General features: G+C 45.7%; 1 protein-coding gene across 11 annotated transcripts in view; it reads right to left on the bottom strand.

Moving 5' to 3' along the window:
* Nucleotides 1-18,185: 18,185 nt before the first annotated feature.
* DICER1 (dicer 1, ribonuclease III) overlaps nt 18,186-24,011 on the bottom strand; it is a 69,376-nt gene continuing 63,550 nt past the window's right edge. For all 11 annotated transcript variants that reach the window (XM_082384441.1, XM_082384448.1, XM_082384446.1 and 8 more), the window contains 3 exons: nt 23,232-23,394; nt 23,064-23,139; nt 18,186-22,708 (listed from right to left, as the gene is read on the bottom strand). In XM_082384441.1, coding sequence (XP_082240567.1) covers nt 22,543-22,708; nt 23,064-23,139; nt 23,232-23,394 — 405 coding nt within the window. In that variant the 3' untranslated portion in view covers nt 18,186-22,542. The remainder of the gene's footprint in view (nt 22,709-23,063; nt 23,140-23,231; nt 23,395-24,011) is intronic.

Raw genomic sequence — 24,011 nt, 5'->3', positions numbered from 1 at the left:
GCCAAGGGACAACCTGGATCAAAAAGGACAAGGTGGCCGAGGGCAGAATGTTAGGGTCCCCAGAGCCTCCCTGGGGCTGGCACACAGTCTTGCTCTAAGATGGCTTTTTTTTTAATTGAATGAAAAATTCTTTAAATTCTGTAGTGCTTTACAATTTTCAAGAGTTTCACACACATGGTTTCATATAATCCCATAATTACCCTTTTTTCCCCCTACCCCTGTCTTGCCCCTCCCCTTTCCCTCTCCCCACTGACAACCACTAGTTTGTTCTCTGTATCTGCGAGTCTGCTTCTTTTTTGTTTTATTCACTAGCTTGTTGTATTTTTTAGATTCCCCATATAAGTGATATCATACAGTATTTGTCTTTCTCTGTAAGACGACTTTTTTGATTGAAAAAGTGCGCGAATGAATTGCATTTCCTCAGTGCTTTGCAGCTTGCAAAGTTCCACCGTAGCTCTGGGCCCATTTGACCCTTGGAGGGGGCAAGCAAGACTGACCCCAGGGCTCCAAAAACTTTCTGTTGGTGGCGAACTGAACTTATAGGTTCTTCATGGGGTAATTTCTCCTGCCTTCAGCCGGGCCGGACACTTGGGCCCTTCCCTGGCTCCCCAAGGCTCTGTCTGGCCCTGAGGGCAACTAATCGGTGCCCTGGGCTTAAGCACTTTCCCAGAGCCCCCGTCTGTCCCCCTCTCACGCCCCTAAACCCCAGGCTGGTTACTTGCACCGAGTGGGGCTATTTGGTGTGTGAGAGCTGATTGGTTTTTGACAAATCCAGTCTGGCCTCTTTTTAGCACCTACTCATCCCCCAGGGGCGGGAAACCTGATATTTTAATGATTTACTCCAGACCCTTTGGGGCGTGGGGTGGTGATTGTGTGAAGCCAAATTCCCTGCGGAGGCAGGCCTGGGAGATGTAATTAGCAGGTGAGGACTCTCTGGGTTGGGAAATCAGGTGCTGTCAGCGCACAGTGGGCTGTGCCGTTGTTACCCCACTTCCATTCCAGCCGGAGCAACTCTTCATCTCCCAGAAGCACAGGGACAGCCTTCCCAGTCCCGGAAGGAGAGAGGCTTTCAGGAGAGGGGGCTCTTTTGTGTCATGACTGCACAAACGTTTCCTCTCTGTTTCTGTTTGTTTGACCCCCATTTGCCTGTTTTCCCCCAACCCTTTTTCTTTCTTCCCTAAAAGATTTTCCTACATTTTGCTGATCCTTTCTTTGGATAACAGAATCTCAGAGGAAAAAAGAGGCAGAAGTTCAACCTCTTTGTTTCATACATGGAGAAACTGAGGCCCAGGGAGGATAAAAGACTTACCCTAGGTCCTACAGTGAGTTAATACGATCAGTATCATCACCACCACCATCATCACCATCATCCCTACCATCGGCCTCACCATCGTCATCATCAACATCATCACCATCATCACCACCACCACCACCACCACCATCATCATCACCATCATCATCATCAAAATCACTGCCATCATTATCACTACCTCCACCACTGCCATAGTCATCATCAGCATCAACACCACCACCACCACCACCAACACCATCAACATCATCATCACCATCAGCAGCAGCAGCATCACCATCATCAACAAGATCACCACCACCATCATCATCATCATCACCACCATCATCATCACCTCTACCACCACCACCATCATCAACATCATCACCATCATCATCACCTCTACCACCACCACCACCATCATCATCATCAAAATCACTACCATCATTATCACTACCTCCACCACTGCCATAGTCATTATCAGCATCAACACCACCATCATCACCACCACCATCATCACCACCACCATCAGCAGCAGGATCATCACCATCATCAGCAAGATCACCACCACCATCATCAACATCACCACCATCATCACCACCACCACCACCACCATCAGCAGCAGCATCATTACCATCATCAACAAGATCACCACCACCATCATCAACATCATCACCATCATCATCATCACCTCTACCACAACCACCACCATCATCATCACCATCATCATCATCAAAATCACTACCATCATTATCACTACCTCTACCACTGCCATAGTCATCATCAGCATCAACACCACCATCATCACCACCACCATCAGCAGCAGCAGCATCACCATCATCAACAAGATCACCACCACCATCATCATCACCATCATCATCATCAAAATCACTGCCATCATTATCACTACCTCCACCACTGCCATGGTCATCATCACCATCATCACTACCATCATCATCATCACCACCACCACCACCACCACCATCATCATCACCATCACTATCACTATCACCATCACCATCATTTATTTGTTTATACCCAACATTATTTCAAAAAGGATCTAGGGCACCTTAGCCACCATGATCTTGGGTCTACAGACTCCTTCCTTGGGGGTCCTCCTTCCCCCATCTTATCCCCCTCTCTCTTTCTGCAGGTCTTACACTGCCTCTTCCTCCCCATCCTCCCTTCCCCACACCAGGAGATGCCTTCTGTCTGTCATCTAGGAACTTCCCTCCAGTTCTCTTACCCCCTTTCCAGTTATTTCACATGTATGACCTTCTTTTCAAATCCCCTCTGTCTCTACTTCTTCCTTTTGCTTCGGGGATGCCGAAATAGAAGGATCCTGGAGAAGAAACATATAAAACACAGAGGATGGGGGCTGGAGTGGAAATGAAGAAAGTAGCACGTGGTGTAAAGTGAAAGGGTCCCAGGCAAGCTGCTTCTTCAGCTCCACAGCCAGGTAGGTGGGGACGCGGACGAGCCACTTCCCATCTCTGCGCCTCAGTCTCCTCGTTCAGAAAATGGTCTGAGCAGAAGGAAGGAAGGACTTTGCTGGAAGATCTGCAAGCCCCATGCAGTTTTCACATTGCACGACTCCAACAGCATGAGAAGGAGGGAGGAGAGAGGGGGCCCCTAGTCTGGGCGTTCCTTGAAGAGGGCAGAGGAAACTGTCATCACAGACCCCAGCCTCTAAAATCTGGGCTGCATCTCCACACCCCACTGGGGGATTAGGGTTTCAGCTCCCAGCCCTCCTGACAGGCCATTCCTTTCTCTGGACGCCTCTCACTGGAGCCTCCTTATGCGGGGCCCCACAGGCCCACTTGTGAAGGCATCAGTGCCCTGATCTGTGCAGGAACAGCCACCCCGACAGGGTCACCCTCTAGGCTGTGCCCTTCTGGGCCAGCTCCTGAGTGCAGAAATCTCCAGCCTGTATTCTTCCTGCCTCCACCCTCTCCACGTCCTCTTCCCTACACTCCACCCTCCCAGCCTTGCTCTTTGCAGCCTGACACTTCACAATGCAGGGGCCAACTTCAGCTGGATTTGGCCAGAAAATACGCATCCATCACAGCTGCGTCTTTGGAAGGAGAATGAAATTCACAAACTGTCCTCCAGGAGCCTCCCAGCCGGGACGAAGGCGGCTCCACTCTCCTCCCCAGAGTGATGAGCGAAGGGACAGATGACTTCAACCTGCCTGGGGGGCCCCCTTGAGCCCAGGGCAAGGGGCCCAGCCAAGGCCTGAGTTATGCCGGGCAGAGCAAGTCTGACATGCCGGCCAGGCCGCCTTTCCCGAGGCGGCCTAATGAGGCGCTTCCAGTGAACGGCTGCGAGGAGAGGAGGCCAAAGCGCTGAGGATACCGGGGGACCAACTCAGTCCTGGAACAACTGACCTGGCCATGCCTCGTTCCAGCAATCCATCCCCAGCTCAGCCTGGCAGCTCCAGTCTGCTTGGACGTTCATGGCTCCCAAGGGCCGCGCCCTTTCGGAAAGAAGAATGCAAGGTGGCCCCAAAATAAATGGAGGTGCAGCCAAGAGCAGCGCCCTTCCCCTCACTTGGGAATGATGGAAAGGGATGCATAGTCGTCTTCCAGACACAGATGAGACTTCAGTAAGGATAGGCACCTTTACTGCACACGCACTGTACCAGGCCCTGTGCTGGGCACTAGAACTCCTGCTATGGTGCGGTCATGGTCACTTTCGTGTGGTGAGGTCAGACAGCTGCTAAGCAGAACAATCTGGGTTCGAACCCAGCCCCGCCTGAGTCCAAAGCTATGCTTCTCCCTGTTATGTCATGTCGACTCCAACTCCGACCATTCGCTCCAAACAACCCACTCATCACAGCGATGCAAAAACCGAAGTCGGGGGTTAAGTGGCTTCCACAGATCACCCAGCAAATGGATGGGGCCTAGTCCCGTGTGGCCCACGTGAAGGCGGGTGGATGGAGAGGAGGTGGAAGGAGGAAGGCTGGAGCCAGGCAACGGCGGTGATGGGCCAGCTGAGGAGTGAGCCAGGAGGCCAGGGGGCGGGGTAGGTGGGGTCGGCGCAGGAAGAAGAGAGAGCAGGCGGAAGACGTTTGAGGAGGGCTGGATGTGATCTGAGCTGTTTCTGTCCAGAAATTTTGCCAGCTGCACGGGACAGGGATGGCCGGAGAGGAAGACTGAAGACGGGGCTGTGGCTTAGGAGCCATGAGGAGGGCCCAGGTGGGCCCGAGGGGAGGGCAGAGCCCGGAATGGTCATGGAGGGAGGGCGAGGATAGGCATTTCGAGGGAGAGGTGAGGACAGGAGCAGGGCAAGGTGGCCTGACGTTTCTGGAGATGGAGAAAAGCAGGTCCATCAACCCAGCAAAGAAAAGCAGAGGAAAAATGGGTCACCCGGGCACAGGCTGGGTTTGGGGAAAGCTGGGGAGGCGTTGGGAAAATCAACCTGGGGCTTAAAGTCAGGGCGGGAATGTGGATTTAGGAGCCACTCTGCACATTCAACATTCACTCCTTCATTCATTAAATATGCATTGAAAAACCTCCTGTTTCAGGCTCTGGACTAGACAATGAGGGAGACAAAGATGACTTTGTAATGGTCCTTGCACTGCAGGGGCTCAGACGTCCCCATCCCCGCAGCAGGGATGACAGCTCAGAGTCCTCACCTTCTCCTTCCTCTGAGACAAGACCCAGGACGTCCTCATCTCAACACCCCCCAGCTCGGTCCATCCCCCTCTCCATCACCCCATAGCCATAACCCCCATATCCATTATCCCATCTCCATCATCACCTTCTCCATCACTCCCATCTCCACCTATCCCCGTCTCTATTCACCCTCCATCTCCATCACCCCCACCTTCACCTACCCCCCAACCTCCATCACCCCCTTCTCCATCCATCCCCATCTCCATCACCCCCATCTCTCACCACCCTCATCTCCCATCTAGACTCCTCCATCTCCATCTTCCCCTTTCCCCATCCATCCTCTTCTCCATTCACCTCCATCGCTCTCATCCTCATCTCCCTCATCCCCATCTCCAATCATCCTCCATCTCTACCCATTCCCATCTCCATCCACTTCCATCTCCATCACCTTCATCTCCCTGGTCCGGGTATGGGTTTCGTTTCACTGCATCACTCTCTGGTTGCCTCTGTGCATCACCTCCCCAACTGGACTGGCGTCATCTCTGTGGCAGGAGCCACCCACCCCCCCCAACACACACACACACACAGGGCCCATCGCACAGTAGAAGTGCAGCAACCAAATAAGATAACCTTGATTACTATGCTTCTTCGTTCCCTAATAAAGATCCCCACTGACAAATAATCATTGAACTGTTCCAAGTTTTGTTTTTTTTAAAAGCAATGTAACTTCTCAAAGTTGTGGCTGAAGATAGCTCTTTGGGATCAGCTCCCCCATTTTGTTTTCACATTCATTCAGCAACAGACGTGGCCACCCTGAGTACAGATACAGAAATGAATCTGCCCCCAAGTGGCTGCCAGGGGGATCCAGGAATGCAAAGAGTAAGACTGATAACATGTGATAGGTGTGTGTGGCAGGCATACACAAGGAATGGTTCTGCCAAGAGGAGGAATCCAGGAAGGCTTCCTGGTGGTGGTGGTGTGTGTGTTGGTGGGAGGGGGGTTCCTTGAGAGCTGGGTAGGGCCAGCCAGGTGGAGAGAGAAAGTTGTTCTGCAGAGCAGAAGCCAGGAAGTTGAGGCTGTGACTGTGGCGTGTGTGGGGAGGCTGAAGAGTATGGATTTGCTTGTTTGGGGGGTGGGTTGGGGCATCTGCCAATCTGTTCATAACATATGGACCAAGCTAGGCTATTAGCCTTATTGGATTCTGGAGTTTCCTAATCACATTGTCATTCCAAATCAGTTCTTCTGGGCAACATTCCCAGCCCTTAAACCGTCTGGCACGGATGCCCAATTGACTTCCGGAGTCTGAGCTTCCTGGAAAGCCCGCTCCTACCACTGCCCCAGCATCCACCTCCCTTCCCAGGTGCCCCCCGATTCCGCCTCCACCCACCTTCCCCACAATCCATCACTCCCTTCTCTCTAACTCTGGGACTCCTTTGGTACCTCCCTTGGGGTGCAAACTGTGTTCTGGTTGGTTAGTCGGATGTTCAAATATTTCCTTACCCCTTTGTAGGAGGCAGCACAGCATAGTGGACGAGAGTGCAGGCTCTGGAGTCAGAACGCTCCAGTGGGAGGGCAAGGGAGGAGTTGGAAAGCTTCCTGGAGGAGGTGACCAAACTATGTCTTGAAGGGTGAATAGGAGTTTGCAAGATGAAGAAGGAGGGAGGAGGGAAGAAAATTCAGGCAGAGAAAGTTCCAAAAGCAAAGGGTAGAGGTATGAGAATATTTGGCATATTCAGATCCTGGTAAGAAGTTGGGTGAGGCGAAGTATAAGATGTTTGGCTGACTAGGACACGGAGTTCCTAGGGGCTGGATCAGATGAACTGCCCATAGAGTATCTAAGAAGGCAGCCACATCCGAGGCCCCCAGCAGATGCTGGCCGTGCAGCCACCTGGATGACACGATACCTTTAAATGTCTCGACCCTCCAAAAAACCAAGGCATCTCCTAAAGAGTTTTCTAACTGACCCTACCAGTGAGGAGCGTTCTGGCTGGACCCCGCCTAGCCCTCCTTCTCCCCTCCTTTCCCAGCGCTCCAAGTCTGCAATCCTATCTGTCATCTTTTTTTTTTTTCATTCATTCACTCAGTGATCATTATCCTCCACCCTTCCGACGCTTCAGACAGGCCGTCCATTTAATTTTGTAAAACTAAACAGCATGCTGAGTTCTTTCAGGACGCATTCGGAGTGTGATATGTTCTGGGGAATGCTTTTCCGAGCAGTGAAAAATTTAATTTTTTCCCCCAGCATCAAGATGTGTCAAACATAATTTATGCCTGGACATAATTCATCCCTAAAGATAAATATTGAAACCCAAGAGAGGAGAGACGGCTGCAGAATTTCCAGGGGCAGGGGGTAGGAAAGGGGGTCTCCCTTCCTGATCCCACCACTGAAGGGGTGAAAAAGTGTAAACTAAACGCAAGCAAGTAGCTAACTCCAGGTCTGGTCCCAGTCTCCTTCTACAACTGCTGCAGACTTTTTTTTTTTTTTTTTTTTTTTTTACAAGCCTCTTTTGTGTCTGTTGAACTGTTGCTCTGTCTTGCATAAAATCTCTTGCCATAGAAGTCTTCAATTAAAGTCACCTGCTGGTCTTTGTCAGCTGAGCTTGATGCTGTCAAATCAGGCAGAGCTCCTTAAGCCAATACAAGTCATTAAGGAGGAGGTGAATTAGGGATCCGACATGGCGGACAGGAGCCATCCATAATCAATTGATATCTTCCTCTGCTGGAGGCGGGGTCTCGGTGAGCCCCCTCCCCATTCGCCTCATCCACCGGGGCCTCTACCCCTGGATCTAATTAGGCTGAGGCTCAGCAGGTCCGAGGCTGTGCTGAAAGGCCATCAGTAGGCGAGCCCATTAATAACTCGCCGGTGCCCTGCGTATTGTAATTGTCAGGCTGCAATTTACAGTAATCCTCCGATGCAAAAGCCTACATCGCCGCAGCTGATTGGAAATTCATACACCCATTTGAAAGAGAAAAACGCAAGATGCATGGGTTAAAAGGCCAAAGCATGCAAGTGTGTGTGTTGAGTGACAGACATTTTAGTACTAGCCTGGGACCATATTTTAAAAGGTCACTGAAAACTCTTGGCTTGGGCCCTCTGACAAACAATGAACGTTCCATATATTTATTTGCCATCTCTTTGTTTTTACAGCAAGCAGAATAAATGAGTTAAATGACGTTGTGCGGGCCTGCATATTGTCAGCACAGGTTATAAGTCATTATTAAACTCCATCAAATCAAACCAAACCCGGTCAAGGCAATGAGACTAAAAGTTATTTGCATTCCTTCTGTCATAAAAAATCATATCCCCTTACTCAAGACTTTCGTTTCTTTATTAAATGCAGCCACAAGAGTATTTCAGGTCTGGCAATATAAGCTCAGGGAAACCTTCTCGGTATAACTCAGTGTAACTGCTTAGACCCGATTCCACTAAAAAGTCCCAGTTGAGTGTATCTGGGCACTCAATCAAGACATACATATTACTTTTAAATAAGATTAGCCTTTATATTTTGCTGCTTAAGTTAAAACTTTTCATGTCATTCTCTACTTTTATGTAAACTCCAACATAATTCTGTTTTAGCAAAATACTTCAAACAAATTAAAAACCTCAAGTCAAGCGTGTCCTTAACAAAAACTTTCTTAATGGCATCACAGTGTGTTTGCTGACACTAAAACACTTTTAAATAAGATGGATTTTCCCTCCATTTCCCTGCATTTGTAATTACTGCCGTGCAGAGCCAGGTTGCAATGGCAAAAGCAGTTATCTGTACTGCAAGTATTATTTGACCAATAACTTAACCAGTGACCTGCAGCAACTGTGTAAAAATTCATCTGTCCCTATCTGTCTCCAATTGGGTTCTACATTAGCTGTGAAATGGAAAGTGATGGACGGGGACCATTTTGGGGAGGGGGTACCAGGAAGCCAGAGGGTAGGTAGGTGGGGAGGAGGGGCAAATGCGTCCCACTGAATGGCCCTCATGTGGCAAATCACAGGGTTGTTGATCATGGTGTCTTTCTGAACCTGGTGAATGGCTGGGAGGAGATTAGGGGGTCAAAGTAAACGACTGGACACTGCAACCGTTCCCAATCCAGAAAAGATGTCAGTGGTCATTATTAAGACTGTGAGGATTTGGAAAAGCAACTCTTTTGAAAAGTGAACTATAAGCAACTTCAGTGCCCATTCAGGTCACTGATCAAATGAACGGGAACTGAAGATGTGTCCATGGTGTCTTCATTTTTACATCCACTCAGTGCATTCAGTGGTACCTGCAGCCCAAAGCAGGTAATACTCCCCACATCTTATACTTCCACTCAGGCACCTCTGCCTGCCCGTGGCATGCAGCACACTGCCTGGGCACCGCACCAGGGGCTGCCCAGTTTACCCCCTGATTTCCTACACATTATCTCATTGAGGCTGCCAACGTCCCTCCAAGACAGGTAGGAGTTACCATCCCCATTTGACAGTACATCAAAAGGAAAGCTAAAGAGGCGAAGAGACTTGTGTAGGGTCACATCTGTGGTGTGGCAGGCAGAATTCTACGGTGCCCCCGGGATTCCCACCCCTTGGTATACACACCTTCTGTAATGCCCTCGTCTTGAGCGTGGGCGAGACCTGGGGATACGATGGGACGTCGCTGTCATGGTCAGGTTATGTTACATGGCAAAGGTGCAAGGATTTTGCAGATGTAATTGAGGTCCTTAATCAGTTGACTCTGAGTCAGTTGATGTTATCCTAGGTGGGTCCAAGCCTTACCCCGAAAAGAAGGACTGACGTGGGAGAGAAGTTCTCCTGCTGGCCTTGAAGCTGCAAGCTGCCAGGAGCTCTGCATCTGCAAGAAAATGAACTTTGCCAACAACCACGTGAGCCTGGAAGCACCTCGAGCCCAGATAAGACCTCAGCCCAGCCAGCACCTTGATTGCAGCCTCACGAGACCTGAGCGGAGGACCCAGCTAAGCTGGTGCCCAGACTCCTGACCCACAGAACCTGATAATGAATGCATGTTTTTAAAAAACAATTAATTAATTAATTAGGTTGTGCTGGGTCTTGGTTGCTGCGGGCAGGCTCCTTAGTTGTGGCTCGTGGGCTCCTCAGTTGAGGCATGTGTGTGGGATCTAGTTCCCTGACCAGAGATCAAACCTGGGGCCCCTGCATGGGGAGCGTGGAGTCTTACCCACTGCGCCACCAGGGAAGTCCCGAATGCATGTTGTTTTGACCCATCAAATGCATGGTTATTTGTAGCAGTAGAAAACAAACATGCATGACTAGTAATGAACTCAGGGCCTCCCGCCCACCAACCTGGTAGACTTGCCCCAACATCTAGGCTGTGGCCATATTTCCACCCCAGATGTGTACTCCTTCCTCATATTTACAGTCTACACATCAAATATAAACTTACTTTTAAGTTGCTCTTATTCAGCCATTTTCTTATCCTAAAATATACTCTGAAGTATACTAAAATCCACTTCTTGGTTTGGCTATTACTGTGAATATTACCGAAGAGCTTTCTTATAATTCAAAAAAAAAAACACTGCAATACCTTTGTCTTTTTTCATTTCAAAGGCCCGCAAACAGCAGCCTTCTTGACACCAATATGAAATTTGCTTAAGCCCATAAAAATTAGTACCTTATGAGTAAAATCATACCTTTAAAAACACCTGACTAAATATTTCATAAATGCAACACACACCAAATTCCTACAGTAGATTCACTGGATTTACAACCATCAAACTATATTAAACTTACAATATCAAGATTTATCACCTATTAAGTGGAGCCTCATTTTAGTAATATCTCACATTTGATCCCAAAGGATTTCAAATACCTTTGACCCTTCACCAGGGCACTGTGCTGTAATTCACAACGAGGTAATCAAAACCCTCATTGTAACATGCTGCCGCTGCCACATTTGGGAATTAGCTCACCTATCAAGGCAAGGTAGCCAGACCTGGGAGAGGAGGCAGCTGCTCTACAGAGTGCAGAAATGGTACCAAGATCTAGCCCTCGGGGGAAAATGCCCCCGAGAACCACAGATGTAGAGTCAGAGGGTCCGAGCAGGCTTCTGGGCCAATGGTGTTCAAACATGAGTTTCGGCAGTAGGGCCCTTTCTTTCCACACAATGTTCTAAGAAAGCTCGGTGAATAGAGCAGAGCCAACTGGAATGGTTCTGGCCGAGGAAAGAAGCAGGGACCCCACCGGCGTTCTGCAGCACACTGGGGAGACCCTGCTTCTGCTCCCGTGGCCCCTCACCTTGGCTACACATTAGGATCATCTGGGCAACTTTCTTTTAAATGCAGATGCCCGGGCCTCACCCCAGACATTCTGATTTCGGTGTGATACTAACTCAGAATCACTGGTTTGGCTGAATACCGCCCCCACCCCCGCGACCTTACCTCTGAGGAACCTAAGACCGTGAGATTTGCTGAAAGAAGTACAGGTTTAAAGCTCCCACCCAGAAAAATATAGCCTGCTCTCAGAATGTCTGCAGGGATGTCATTAGCCACATCGACATTATAAATCTGGGTTAAAATATGTGAGTTAATTTTGAAGACTTACAGTGATCACTCCCTTTAAATAATTCCTCAAAAACATTCAGGGCTTTATGAAATGACCACATAACATGACCCACGTCTCAGGAGCCCCCCTGGATCCATCATGCCAAAGAATTACGTGGCCTATTAAAGAGCCTGCAAATATCCACGGTGCCACGGACCAACAGCTCCCACAGGGAGACATTCTGTGAGAACTTCTACTCATCCCTCAAAACCCAGCTCAAGTATCGCCCCTTCCTTCCGTAAAGGTTCCATTCATCCTCCAGCTTTTTTCCACTTTGCCCTGGTCAGTGCTTCATCGGAGAGGACACGGGATTGAAGTTATTTGGTAACACACAATTGTCCCCACCATAAGCTGAGCCCTGAATGCAGCGTCTTGTGTTTTACTCATTTTCAAGGACGTCAGCAGCATCTCTGCATATCTTTACTCATCTGTAAACTGGTGGTCGAACCTCCTCTTGTATGAACCACAGGGACAGTGCTCAGACCAGTAAGCACTCAATACATGTTATCTATCTTGTAATCTAACCTTGGCCACACCACTCCACATGCCACTCGCTTCCACTACCTCGTTTCACTGTCTTCCAGGCAATTATTCTCCAAAACTATCAGATTGCTTTCACATCTGTCTTTCCTCCCACCCCTACCCGACTGGAATATGAGAGACCTAACTGACTGAATCCCATTGACTTCGGGCGCCCGGACAGGGCTTGACCGTAGTGGATGGTGAAGCGACATTCGCAGATGATTGCACAGCTGATGAGTCGAGTGAAAGAACAAGAACATGGCCTGGGCTTCTAGGAATTCATGACCTTGACCAGCCATGACTCAGATATCTATTACTTCTGCATTTACAAGTTCAAGTTTTGTGGCTTTATCAGCTGTTGGATCCTTTACTGTATAGAGAGGAGCCAGAGGCCTTGGGAGGCCAATGACCTGGCCACAGTGCAGGCCCCCGAGCACCAGCTGACTGGCTCCTTTCAGCATCCTCGGTACAGGAGGGTTAAAGCTGGATCACCCTGGGGGCGTGTCTGGGACCCAGGAATCCCCGATGCCTAGAAATGCTCAGACCACTAGCTGACAGTACCTCCCCTTTGTCAACAGAATTGGTTTTAGTGAGCTTTAGTTCTGGAAAGCCTCGATTTTCTATTTATAAACACAGCCTCAAGCTGGAATTCTGGCTTGTTAAAAGGACTGATTCAGCCCTTTATTCCAAAATAGGTAAACGTAAGTAAAAATAACTAACCACCAAACAAAACCCAAAGTGGCCTTACGGCTCTTAAGAGAACTTAAAGCTCAAACACACTTTCCCATAAAATCAGCTTGTGTCCCACTGTGTCTGCCCACATTTGAGCCTGGGCTCGGGAGCCGGGGGAACACCGAGAGCACGACGCCCCCTGTCGTGGGAGAACACGGCTGGCCGTCGCCTTGCTTGTCTTCACAAAACAGCGTGTGGGCTGCGGCTGCACCCATTTAACAGGCCGGCCCACTGGGACGTCACAGCAAAACCAGAACAAAGTTCAAAGCTGTGACTCTACTGGGCTACCGGCCTTCTCAAGAACTACCTTAACTCATTTAGGTCAGCTTCATGCCGAATACTTAGTAGCTGCTTAATGCATATCCTGGACCAAGGCGTATCGATACGCTTGTTACAGTCCATCTTATTCCCAAGATCTGTGGCAACGACTGGAGAGATGCTGTAACAGGATAGGATGGAGACTTAGGGGGATGAGGGCAAAGGGAAATGAGAAACTAATACAAACACAGGGTTTTATTCCCAGAAAGCAACTACCCGTTGGTTTGGCCGTGGAATGTGACAGCCTGTGATGAGGACGAGGCCTTCGTGCCCCTCACAGCTCTGTCCTCAGTACCTGGAAGAGTGCCGCACACAGACTGTGCCCACAAATGTTTCAGTGAACGGGTGACCCATAGGCCTGCTGCAAATCTGGCTCTGAGTTGCCGAGTAGTCAAAGCAAAAAGAGAAAAAAGATCAGTTACAAGATCAGTGTCCATTCAAACCAGATCTTCAGGAAAAGCACAGGTTCTTCCAGACATTTCTCGACTGGGTTTTCAGCTCTGCATGAACCAACTGTGTCCGATGGACCAGAAGGCCCACTCTTCACCCCAGACTAAGACACGATAGTCAGGAGGACCCAGGTCCCATTCCCCTCAGTGAAGACATTGTGCAAAGCAGGGATTCTCCCCACTCTCTTCTCTGCTGCCTCCACCCTCACCCCTCTCCTGACCCTGCCCTTCCTCCGTCTCTTGAAGAATCATTAACACCTGCAGATAGAGGGCACACAGCACTGGGCTGAGATCAGCACATACTGAGGCTCTCCTGTGGTCCAGTGGCATCTGGGACCCAGAACACATGGTGGTGGTGGTTAGGACACGGTCCTTTCATTCCAGAGGCTCGCAGACGTGTGGAGAGGGGGGGCAGCGGTGTGAGATGTGCTGTGAGAAGGGTAGGGGGCTGTAGTGGGGACCTGGGCTGAGGGTGGGCTGGGTATGGGAAGATGTCCCAGGGGGCCAGGGGCCCGGCTCTGTCTGCAAGGAAGGGTCGCACTGGATGAATAAAAAAGGTGGGGAGAGGGCCAGGAGAGCTTTAGGCAGAGTCAACAGCACATAGAAAGGCCTCCCTGAAAGCTGCAGACTTGGGATGATAGGGAAGACAACATCCATCATCCTCCGATGGCCAAGGTGCAGCCCTCAGCAGGAGGCAAATGCCCTGAAGTGTGTCCTGCTCTAGGACTGTCAGGGACCAACCCCTGCACGAGCAAAACTCGCTTTAACAGAAAACACATCCAACAGGAGCGTGACTTCGTGACTGCCAACGGCAAGTCACGTGTAGCCAGGACAACAGGACTTGGACTCACCTACGCCTGGGGAGCCAAAGTGACGCAGTGAATAAACCCTTAGGGTCCCGCACGGGCTGCCTGTCACCTTCATGTGACGCTGGCTGACCGACCACAGGCTGCTGGGTTCCTGGGCACCGTCAGAGACACGGTTCACCAAACGCCCGCATGCTTGGCAGGGCAAGTCTTCAAGTGTGTTGCTCAGGATGCTGGTACCTAAGATCTACTGTGAAGGTGTCTGTGGTCTAATAAGTTTGGGAAATGCAGCCCTCTCTCAGGCCCAAGGCACTTCAGCATAATAAAGGACCTGAGAAGCCCTGCAAAGAATCCTGTTCAACTATGTTGAACCCATAAATGCCCAAACTTAGCGAACCATGGAACTTTTTTTTGCCATATCACATCTACGAACATCCCTGGGATCTACTCAAGTCTCCATCGCAAAGGCAGATTCAGGCACTGATAGGAAAGTGGGGGTGCGTAGGGAGTGTTACGAATGAAAGGCAATGTTCAGAACAAAAAACCCAGCAACACTCAGCACTAGTAAGCGGCTCATCAAAAATTATTCCCTAAAAATGTTAGAAAAAAATTTCAAGACACAAATAGCACTCTAGTACTGCTTCATCACCTGATCGCTTCCTAGTTATAGATTCGAGGTTGTGCACACATCAACCACCACACTCGGCCCCCCAACCACGGAAAACTGGGAGGAGGTCACCAAGATCAGGGAACATCCCCTTCACTTTGCACGGCATAAACGCCATCGTGGGCCACACTTCTGTTGCAAGGGTGTATGTGTGTGTGTGTGCGCGCGCGCGCGTGCGTGCGTGCAAAGAACACACACTTTGGACTGCAGTTCAACTTCACTCACTCATTTTGGTCCTGTTTTAATGGCACCTTACAGCATAACGGGAGTGGCTTTACTGAGGTAAAAGGGCTTTCCTTTCTTTTCAAAATACAGTGAATGCAAAAGCAGGAGGGAAAAAAGCAAAGAGGTTAAAATAAACGCTTATTTCTTGTTGGACCAGGAAGAGTGTTATTTAAAACGGGGAACCAATGGCTTCTCTTACCAAGACTACTGGCCTCATGCACAGCCCTTAAACAGCCACTGGGCGCATCCCTAGTTTTTCAGACTAATGTGAGTTGGGTAACAGAGTAATGGTAGGTTTTAACTCGGGCTCTCTAACAAAGGCCATGAATTTCTCCTCAGGAGCTACTAGGGTTACATACAAAACAAAGAAAGAAATCCCACAACTGCCGCCCATGTTCATTATGAGTCACCATCTGGTTTTCTTCTCAACGTGAAAAATCTATGACACACATACACATACATTCACATATTTTAATTTCACCTTTATCTTAAAGGAGACACATAAATTAGGGAATTGTTGAATGATGGTCAAACACTCCTTTTGATTTAGGTAGATGGGTGTTCAAGGGCCAGCCCTGACTTGCTGTGACCTCAGGCAAGTTACTTCCCTTCTCTATGCCTCGTTTTTCCCATCTGTAAAATGGGGATTATAGTAACAAGGAGCGTTCATTGCGGGCTTAGGATGTGTGGGGCCCTGAGCCCAGCGTTTTACACCAACCCTCACTGAAGCCAAATGACTCTCCCTCATTGTAAAGGCAAGGACGTGGGGCTAAGGGTGGCTTAACAACTTGCCTGAAGTTGCACAGTGCCGGAAGCCAGACATCGTGACCCCAGTTCTCAGTGTGATGCACTATGCTCTACTTCCCTCCAAAGGCTGCCATTTCTGTAATCGTGGTGAGGAGTAAATGGCATAAAATGTGTAAAACATTTAGGACAGATCAGGCACCTCGTACGTGTTCAATAAATCTTAGTTATTATAGGTCCGAGAGCCCTTATAATCCTTGAGGCCAACGTGTCTTGCAATTCAGAATTTTTCAAGACAGAATTTTCAAGGGAGTAAAAAGGCAACCCACAGAATGGAAAAATGTATTTGTAAATCACGAACTTGATAAAGGTTTAATATCCAAAATATATAAAGAACTCCTTACAACTCAACAACAAAAAACAACCCAATTCAAAAATGGGCAAAGGACTTGAAGAGATATTTCTACAAAGATATACACATGGCCAATAAGCACAAAACTACAATAAGATACCACCTCACACCCACTGGGATAGCTATTATCAAAAATAAAAATAAAGAGTTGGTGAGGATGTGAAGAAACTGGGATCCTTGTGCACTGGTGGCGAGAATGTAAAATGGTGCAACGCTGTGAAAACAGTATGGAAGCTTCTCAAAGAATCAAACAGAGAATTTACCGTGTGATCTAGCAATTCCATTCCTGGATACATACGTTAAAGAACTGAAAGCAGGGATTCAAACAGGTAAATGTACACCAATGTTCACGGCAGCAATATTCACAACAGCCAAAAAGTGGAAGCGTGAAAGCAACCCAACGCCCATCGGCAAATGAATGGATAAACAAAATGTGGTCTATATATTACACATACAACGAAATGTTACTCAGCCCTAAAGAGGAAGGTAATTCTGACACATGCTACAACATGGCTGGACCCTAACAAACAAGCCAGACGCCAAAGGACAAATCCTGTCTGATTCCACTTATCTCTAAGTACCTAAAACAGTCAAATTCAGAGACAGAAAGCAGAATGGTGGATACCAGGACTGGGGGACGGAGCAGATGGGAGTTGGTGTTTAACGGGGACAGCGTTTCAGTTTGGGATGAAGAAAAGTCCTGGAACTAGATGGTGGTGATGGTTGCAGAACAATGTGAATGTACTTAATGCCATTAAATGCTATAATTAAAAATGGCTCTGTGGTGAGTTTTCTGTATAATTTACCACAAAAAGAAAAAAGAGAAATAAAAAAGATCTACGAGCTGTCCCCACATTGCCTCGCACACGGGTCGGGAACGCCCCTGGCCGCGCGTCTACCACGAGGGCACTCCCTTGCCCCTGGTGTCTCCGCGGGGACCACAGCTCAGTCCACGGCAAAGCGGGCTGCTACCAGCACCCACCGTTCCATCCAGTACCTACATGATACACTTATGGATCCGCAAAAAGAAAAAAGTTCACTTCCGTCTGGATCCTTTTCATGCACATCACAACCTGCAAGCTGATCTGCCTGGCCTTGCCTGCCTGTGTTCCCTGTTCCAGCCACAGGAAGGGAGGGCGAGGCGGCGGGAAAGGGCTGTGGCTCTCAGGCTTGGCCTGAACCACGCAGTGAATTCTGGGCAGTAACACCAACGAACGCAAGCACGTAGAACTCAACCAGATTCCTCAGGATTAAAATACGTATACTTTTTCCTCCTTCAGTTTAGACAAGTCAGAGTGAGGGGAAAGGAAGAGATTAATTTAAACTCTTATAAAGGAAAACTGAATTTTTTTTCTCATTCCAAGAAACTTATACTCACCATCTTGTTCCTACAGCAAAGGCATTCCTTTCAGTGCTTGGTTTACTGAGTTACAAAAAGATTAGGTCAAAGATTGAAATAATGGAATTCTTTCTTAACCAATACTATATTGGAAGTGTGTCCTAAAAACCTGGAAGCCGAACATTCTGTCCACTTGACTTCAGAATAACCAAATTCACTTAAGGAATGTGTCAAATGTGTCATAGATAATCCAGGACCTGGAAAACATCAGTCAATGTGGCAGAATTTCAGGCAAACACACTGGTATTATTTAAATCAGAAAAGAACAAGGCAATTGTTAGTAGATAACTCCACCAGTAGATGCGAAGCATAACTTGGTAAACAACATTTTATCATATTAAAGTATGCATTTTCAGATGACCATGGAATTAAAACATTTTAAAGACATTTCTGCTACAACTATTTAAACTTGACCTGAATCAAAACAAGAAACGAAAAAGACAAAAGGACACAAAGTGAACTGACCATAACTTTATTGGAGATTTACTTGGCTACAATTATTACAAAAAAAAAACGACTAAAGGTAATTGTGACCCATAAGGTGCAGACTGCAAATTTCTGCAGCATGATTACTGTATGAATGAATTACATCATGTTCCTTAAAAACAGCTGCAGCATGTGATGGTAAATATTTTTTTGTCAATCAAATTATATATGTGTTAGTTTTACTTGATTTTAGTCATTCTCCTTCACTCTATTGACAGCAGAAAAGCCAGAAATTTCACTTCCTGTTCACCTTTGCATTTTTGCTACGTAACCTGCTGCTGCAGTGAATTCTGAGTGCATCTATAAAATTTAAATTGTGGGTGATGTCCAAATAAAAATGGACTAGAGGAAAAAAAAACAATTAACGATTAAAATATATTTACAAGTTAGCTTCAAAAGATCATTTTCACTGCTAGTGGAAAATACAATAGTCTCAATGCAAATTCCCTAGATATTGCTACTGGCGAATCCAACAACTTTTAAAATCATTTCAATATTCTTGGTCTTAAACATATCTTAAAAACTTCTCATGTACAATATAAAATAAAGAAATTTATTTGGAAATAATTAGGTTCCTGAAAAGTAATCAGTGGTTGAAAAAATATACCTATTTAAATGTAATTAAAATAACCATATAGGTAATAAACAAGACATGAGTTTCAGTTCCGCAGCTAACACAAACTGGTTCGGGGCACTAAAAGAACTTCAGATGCAGTTGAAATGAAGACATCAAGGTCTCCGTTTGGTGGCTTAAATTTTGTGTAAAAGGATTAGACACCCTAACAGAGGAAGACAGAAAGTTTTAAATCAACTGGGCCTTAAGACTGAACTGTGGTAGGTCTGGGTCTCGATTAGTCTCTGCACTCTGCAGTTACACAGGCTGATGTCAGGTAATGACTAAAAGAGCCGACTGCTGGGTGAATAATTGTATTTATGAACTGAACCAACAGAACCAAAGTAGCCTCCAGTCTCTTGCTATTTAGGCAGGGCAATTTGAATCTTTCTGAGGGCAAGCTATTATTAAGAGAGGAAAAATATTAGTATTTTAAAAGATAATTACAGGAGTGTTAGAGGTCATTCTAAATTTAATCACTTCACATAATGTAAAAGAGAAAAGAAAAAAAAAGTAACAAACATCTTTAAAACATAATTAAGAGTTCAGTTAACAAATCTTCGTCATACTTTCACAAACAGTAAAAATGCCACAGACAAAAATGACCTATTTAAGTTGTGCAAGTATATGACACATTGCAGGCATTATAATTATCTTTTTCAAATTCGGTAAATCAAAACAGCAGCGAGGCCAAACCACATTTTTTCCTCTCAGTTAAGCATATTTTCCTTGAAATGAGGTAAAGCATGGTACCAAGTGCAATGCTTATCTGTGCTACATGAACAGAACAGAGGGGAAAAAAGCTATTACAAAACGCAGCATAGTCAGGACTGCTGAAAGTGTATTATAAAAAAAAAAAAAAATCAAAAAACATTTACAATGAAGGTTCATGCCAACTAACCTCCACACAATCATCGTAAGGAATTTCTGCAGTTGCTTTTCAAAACGCGCCTGCCCAGTCCTTCCCGCATGTGCTGGCCGCACAACCACACCAGGGGGGTTTCCAAATCACACTCAGTCTCACATGGCAATCACAGGAACAGAAGGATGACAGAAAAGGTGGTAAAGTGGAGCGACAAGAGTGATTTTTTTCCTTAATTAATGGATGGGAAACATTGCAATAAACGAAACTAGGGGAAAGTTTACAGCATTAAAAATCAGCAGCACAAAAGCGTTCATAACCATTTCATATGTCTAACTCATAGTTTTTATTTTTTAACTTAGTAACCAGGGGATCACAGATTGCTTCAAAGCGTGAGTCACAAATTAAAATCAGCTATTGTCCTCCAACCAAAAAAATTTAAAAAGCAATAGCTAAAGTTTGCCGTTGATAAAACATTTTGAATGGTAGCAGGAAATCTGAACCCCTGAGACTGTGTGACCTAATCTCATCCAAGTCTGAACTTTTTAGTATTAACAAAAAATACTCGTCTTAAGGTTACAAAATAGATTGAGGCATTTTTCTCCCCACGGGAATTGTAACTGTGAAACAATCTGATTTTGGTGCCAGGAGGCCAGTGAATCCCTTAAAACTGGGATTAGTGCATTAGACACAATGCAAGGCCCTAAACTCCTGGCATCAGGTAGTTTATAAATTATCAAGAGATTTGTGATACAACTTTATCACAAATCACCCTCACAAGTGAAATTCACATCCAGCCTTACTTGTTAATTGTATACATTTACAGTTACATACTCCAACAATTGCTTGGTTTTAAATTGCCAGGAGATCTTACATGTAGGTTTCTTAAAAAAACCAAATAGAAATCTAAGGTTCCAAATCAGAATTAAATATTTTAAAAACATGTCCACCCAAACTGATTTGCTCTCAAGCGCATTTAATAATTTAGATCTCAACTGAAGTTTAAGATTGGAGACAACAAATCATGCTGGAGAAGCTTAATGCCCCCTTCACTCAGGTCTCCTTGGAAAGCAGAGCTGACGGTTTTCTGCGTGCACTCGCGCAGAGGTGCTTCTCTGGGGGTGGGTGGTGCAGATAAAGCAAGAAGTACAGTATTCAACTGCAATTTCAAACATAAATGCAGCATTACATGAGGCATCACGTTCAGAATGATGTGCTGGAAATTACTTAGACACCTCTGCTCAGCTTCTTGAATTTCAAGCATAATTAATGGGGCAAATTGCAGCAAAACTCTACTGGTATGTTGGCGGGAGTGCAAGACTGACCCACAGCTTTTAAAAAGGTAAATTAAGAGGTATTATAGTTACAGTGCAAAAAAAAAAAAAAAAAAAATTAAAATTTCAAGCATAATACATAAACATAGCACCAAACGGGAAAAAACGCATGCAAAAGAAAAGAACTGAGGTATTTAAATGAAGAGTGCCTACAAGTCTAGTTAAAGAGACTTAGGCAAATGCCTAAAAATGCCTTTTTTCTTCCTTTTCCGAAGATGGAAACAATGAGCTAGTTTATCTAAATTAATGGCCTAAATCACAGACGTATCAAAATTACGGCAGTTTATCGCAAACGTTAAACTTTCATGGCATTGACAGCACAGCTTTGGTAGGTGAAATATGCATGCAACACTCTGAAAAGTACAGTAAGAAATGTATGTGAGAAGACTAAGGGTAAGGTGCTCTGTTTTGCTTCTTTAAATAAGTAACCAATCCATTATAAAATCTGCAGCATATTTTAGGTGTGATATGTCTAAAGTTTATTTTGTTAGAGCAACAGCCTACAGGGCAAAATTATTTGCCACAAACAATTTCCATCAGCAGAACTACCTAGCAGGAGGTTTTCAGTAAAATTGGGTATTTAGCCAACGACTATTTTTATGATGGTATTTTAAAAACTCCATAGACTACCTATTCCGGTTTTGAAAACGTCTTCAGTACACATATGACAGAAATTCTCATATAATCCCGTCATAAGTTAGGTTACAACTATACTAGTGGGTTTTAAGTATCACGCTCTCTCAAGGTCTAATGCATAATAACACAATGAAGGGAATGTAAAACAGTTTGTTCCAAAAAGATCAGAAATGAAAGAATATCCATGAGGGTTTTACTCTTAAGGCAAGAACCTCTTTTATGCAAGACAACATGGCATGAGAAAACTAAAATGTGATTTGCCAACATGCCAGCCAATGTTAATTAAAAATCTGTCCCTTACTGTTAAGTGCAACAGCGACCAGGAAACATCATCTTACACGCTATAATGTGGAAAGGAAAGACAACACTGGCACACTTCTCTCGCAAACTGCATCGCTCTACTCAGCTTATCAACTATGCAGGACTGGCACTTCCACACACACCGTCGGGTGTCAAGAGCTCTCAACAGAACCCTGGGGGCTATTCCACGTTTAAGCTCCTTGGCCTCCGAACACTAAGCAAAGCTGACAGAATTAAACTAAAACAAAACAAAACAAAACAAAAACTCTCAATAATTTCTTTGAACACTTGCTAAATGTCATCAGTAAAGCACTCTTGTGATTTAAACAAAGCAGAAGTGAGGAAAGAAGACAAGATTGTGTTTGCGCAAAAAACTAAAACTACAGTTAGTTCCAAAACTTTTATACATATGTTAAATGTTTTATTCTGTAACCTATCTTGCTATCAAACTTTAAATTCTGCCTTCAATTCATTCCACTCACTATCAGTTTTAAATCATCCTTTCCAACTTAAATATTTTCCACCTTAATTCTGCTTTTTTTCGTTGTTTTTTTTTTTTTTTTTAAATTTTAAAAAGGGGTTTCAGCTGTTGGGAACCTGAGGTTGATTAGCTTTGAGGCTTCGTAGGGCTCTTCTTGCTGCTGCAGATTTGGCAATCCTGTAACTTCGGCCAACACCTTTGAATTTCCCCTTTCCTACTACTTCCACGGTGACTCTGACCTTGCCATCATAAGTTCTCTCAGCCGGGCTGTAACAAAGCCAAACAGCTTGAGTTAGAAGTCAGAAGTATTTATTATTACAGTCAGTCAGCACCAAGTATGTACTCTCAGGCTGAGAGTCCCCGATACAAGCTGACACGGCACGAAGGAAACGCGCGTTATGACTGCTGCATGCTACCAACAGGCACGGGCTGCCGCTCCTTCTCTAACTCAGCGCTACTTTACAAAACAAAAAGAGAAGTCAATCAGGCTACAAACAGCAACTGCATAAGAGCATGTCCCAGGGTAAATATTTTTCAAAATCATTAGTTTATGGCATCTTTGAAAACTCTTCCCCCTTGTTTTTCAGTAAGTTAATTGTTTTCCCTGCGTATTTTTGCTTACCTAAATTTGGCGGTTTCTGGTTCCATTTCAAGCAATTCTCGCACAGGGGAACGGGGCACATTTGCAGAAAATTTTTCTGTAATCAAAATGAAAGAATGATGTGATTAATACCCTTGAGGTTGTTTTTAATTGTGATCCTGGCTTCTTTCGAAGGGGAGCCAACTGTACCTATCAGCGGCCGCATCATAGGATAGTACACCTGCCAAACCATCTCCAGCGACATCCCGCTATCCATGTAAATGGCACCAGCAAGCGACTCAAAAATATCCCCCATGGCCTTTGGAACTTCAATATCCTCTTCCTTCTCTTCATCCTCCTCAGATCTCCTAAGCTATTATAGGGAGAAAAGTGACTTGTAAGCAAAAAGGCCACTTTGAAAGGCAGTCTACAGAGATGTGTTTCTTTTCTTGGATACGACTCTTACTATATCTTTAACAAGGGTAACAACATCAAACATTTATGACATGCCAATTATACTGTAATAGGTTCTTCACAAACATTATCTTACCTTAAAAAAAAAAAAAAAAGAAAAAAAGCCCTTCCCTATTTAATATTCTATACTCAACAAAGGAAAAAAGATTACTTCCAAATAAAAACAAAAACAACCCTAACACAAACTGGAAATAGTCAATAAATTGATGAAAAAAATTTTCAAATTTCACTCATAATCATAGAACTGCACACTGAAACAGGTCTACCCCCTGGCGGCTCAGCAAGGAGCAGGCAAAATACTCAGTGCAGTGCAAGCAAGGGTGTACACTGCTTTGGGGAGTGTAAACTGCCACCTTTTTCACAGGGAAATTCTATTTGGAAGATATTTTCCTCCAAGCTCCCCTTTTACTAAACCACTTACTAAACCATGTTCACCATGACAGAGATCCTGACACAGAGTAGGTATTCAAATTAATAGAATAAAAACTCACATATGTATCAAACGCCTTTTAAAAG

Source organism: Balaenoptera borealis (assembly GCF_965194805.1).
Source record: "Balaenoptera borealis genome assembly, chromosome: 3".
NCBI classification, from domain to species: Eukaryota; Metazoa; Chordata; class Mammalia; order Artiodactyla; family Balaenopteridae; genus Balaenoptera; species Balaenoptera borealis.
Note: the sequence above shows the minus strand (reverse complement) of the source record. Positions and strands in the feature narration are given on the sequence as shown.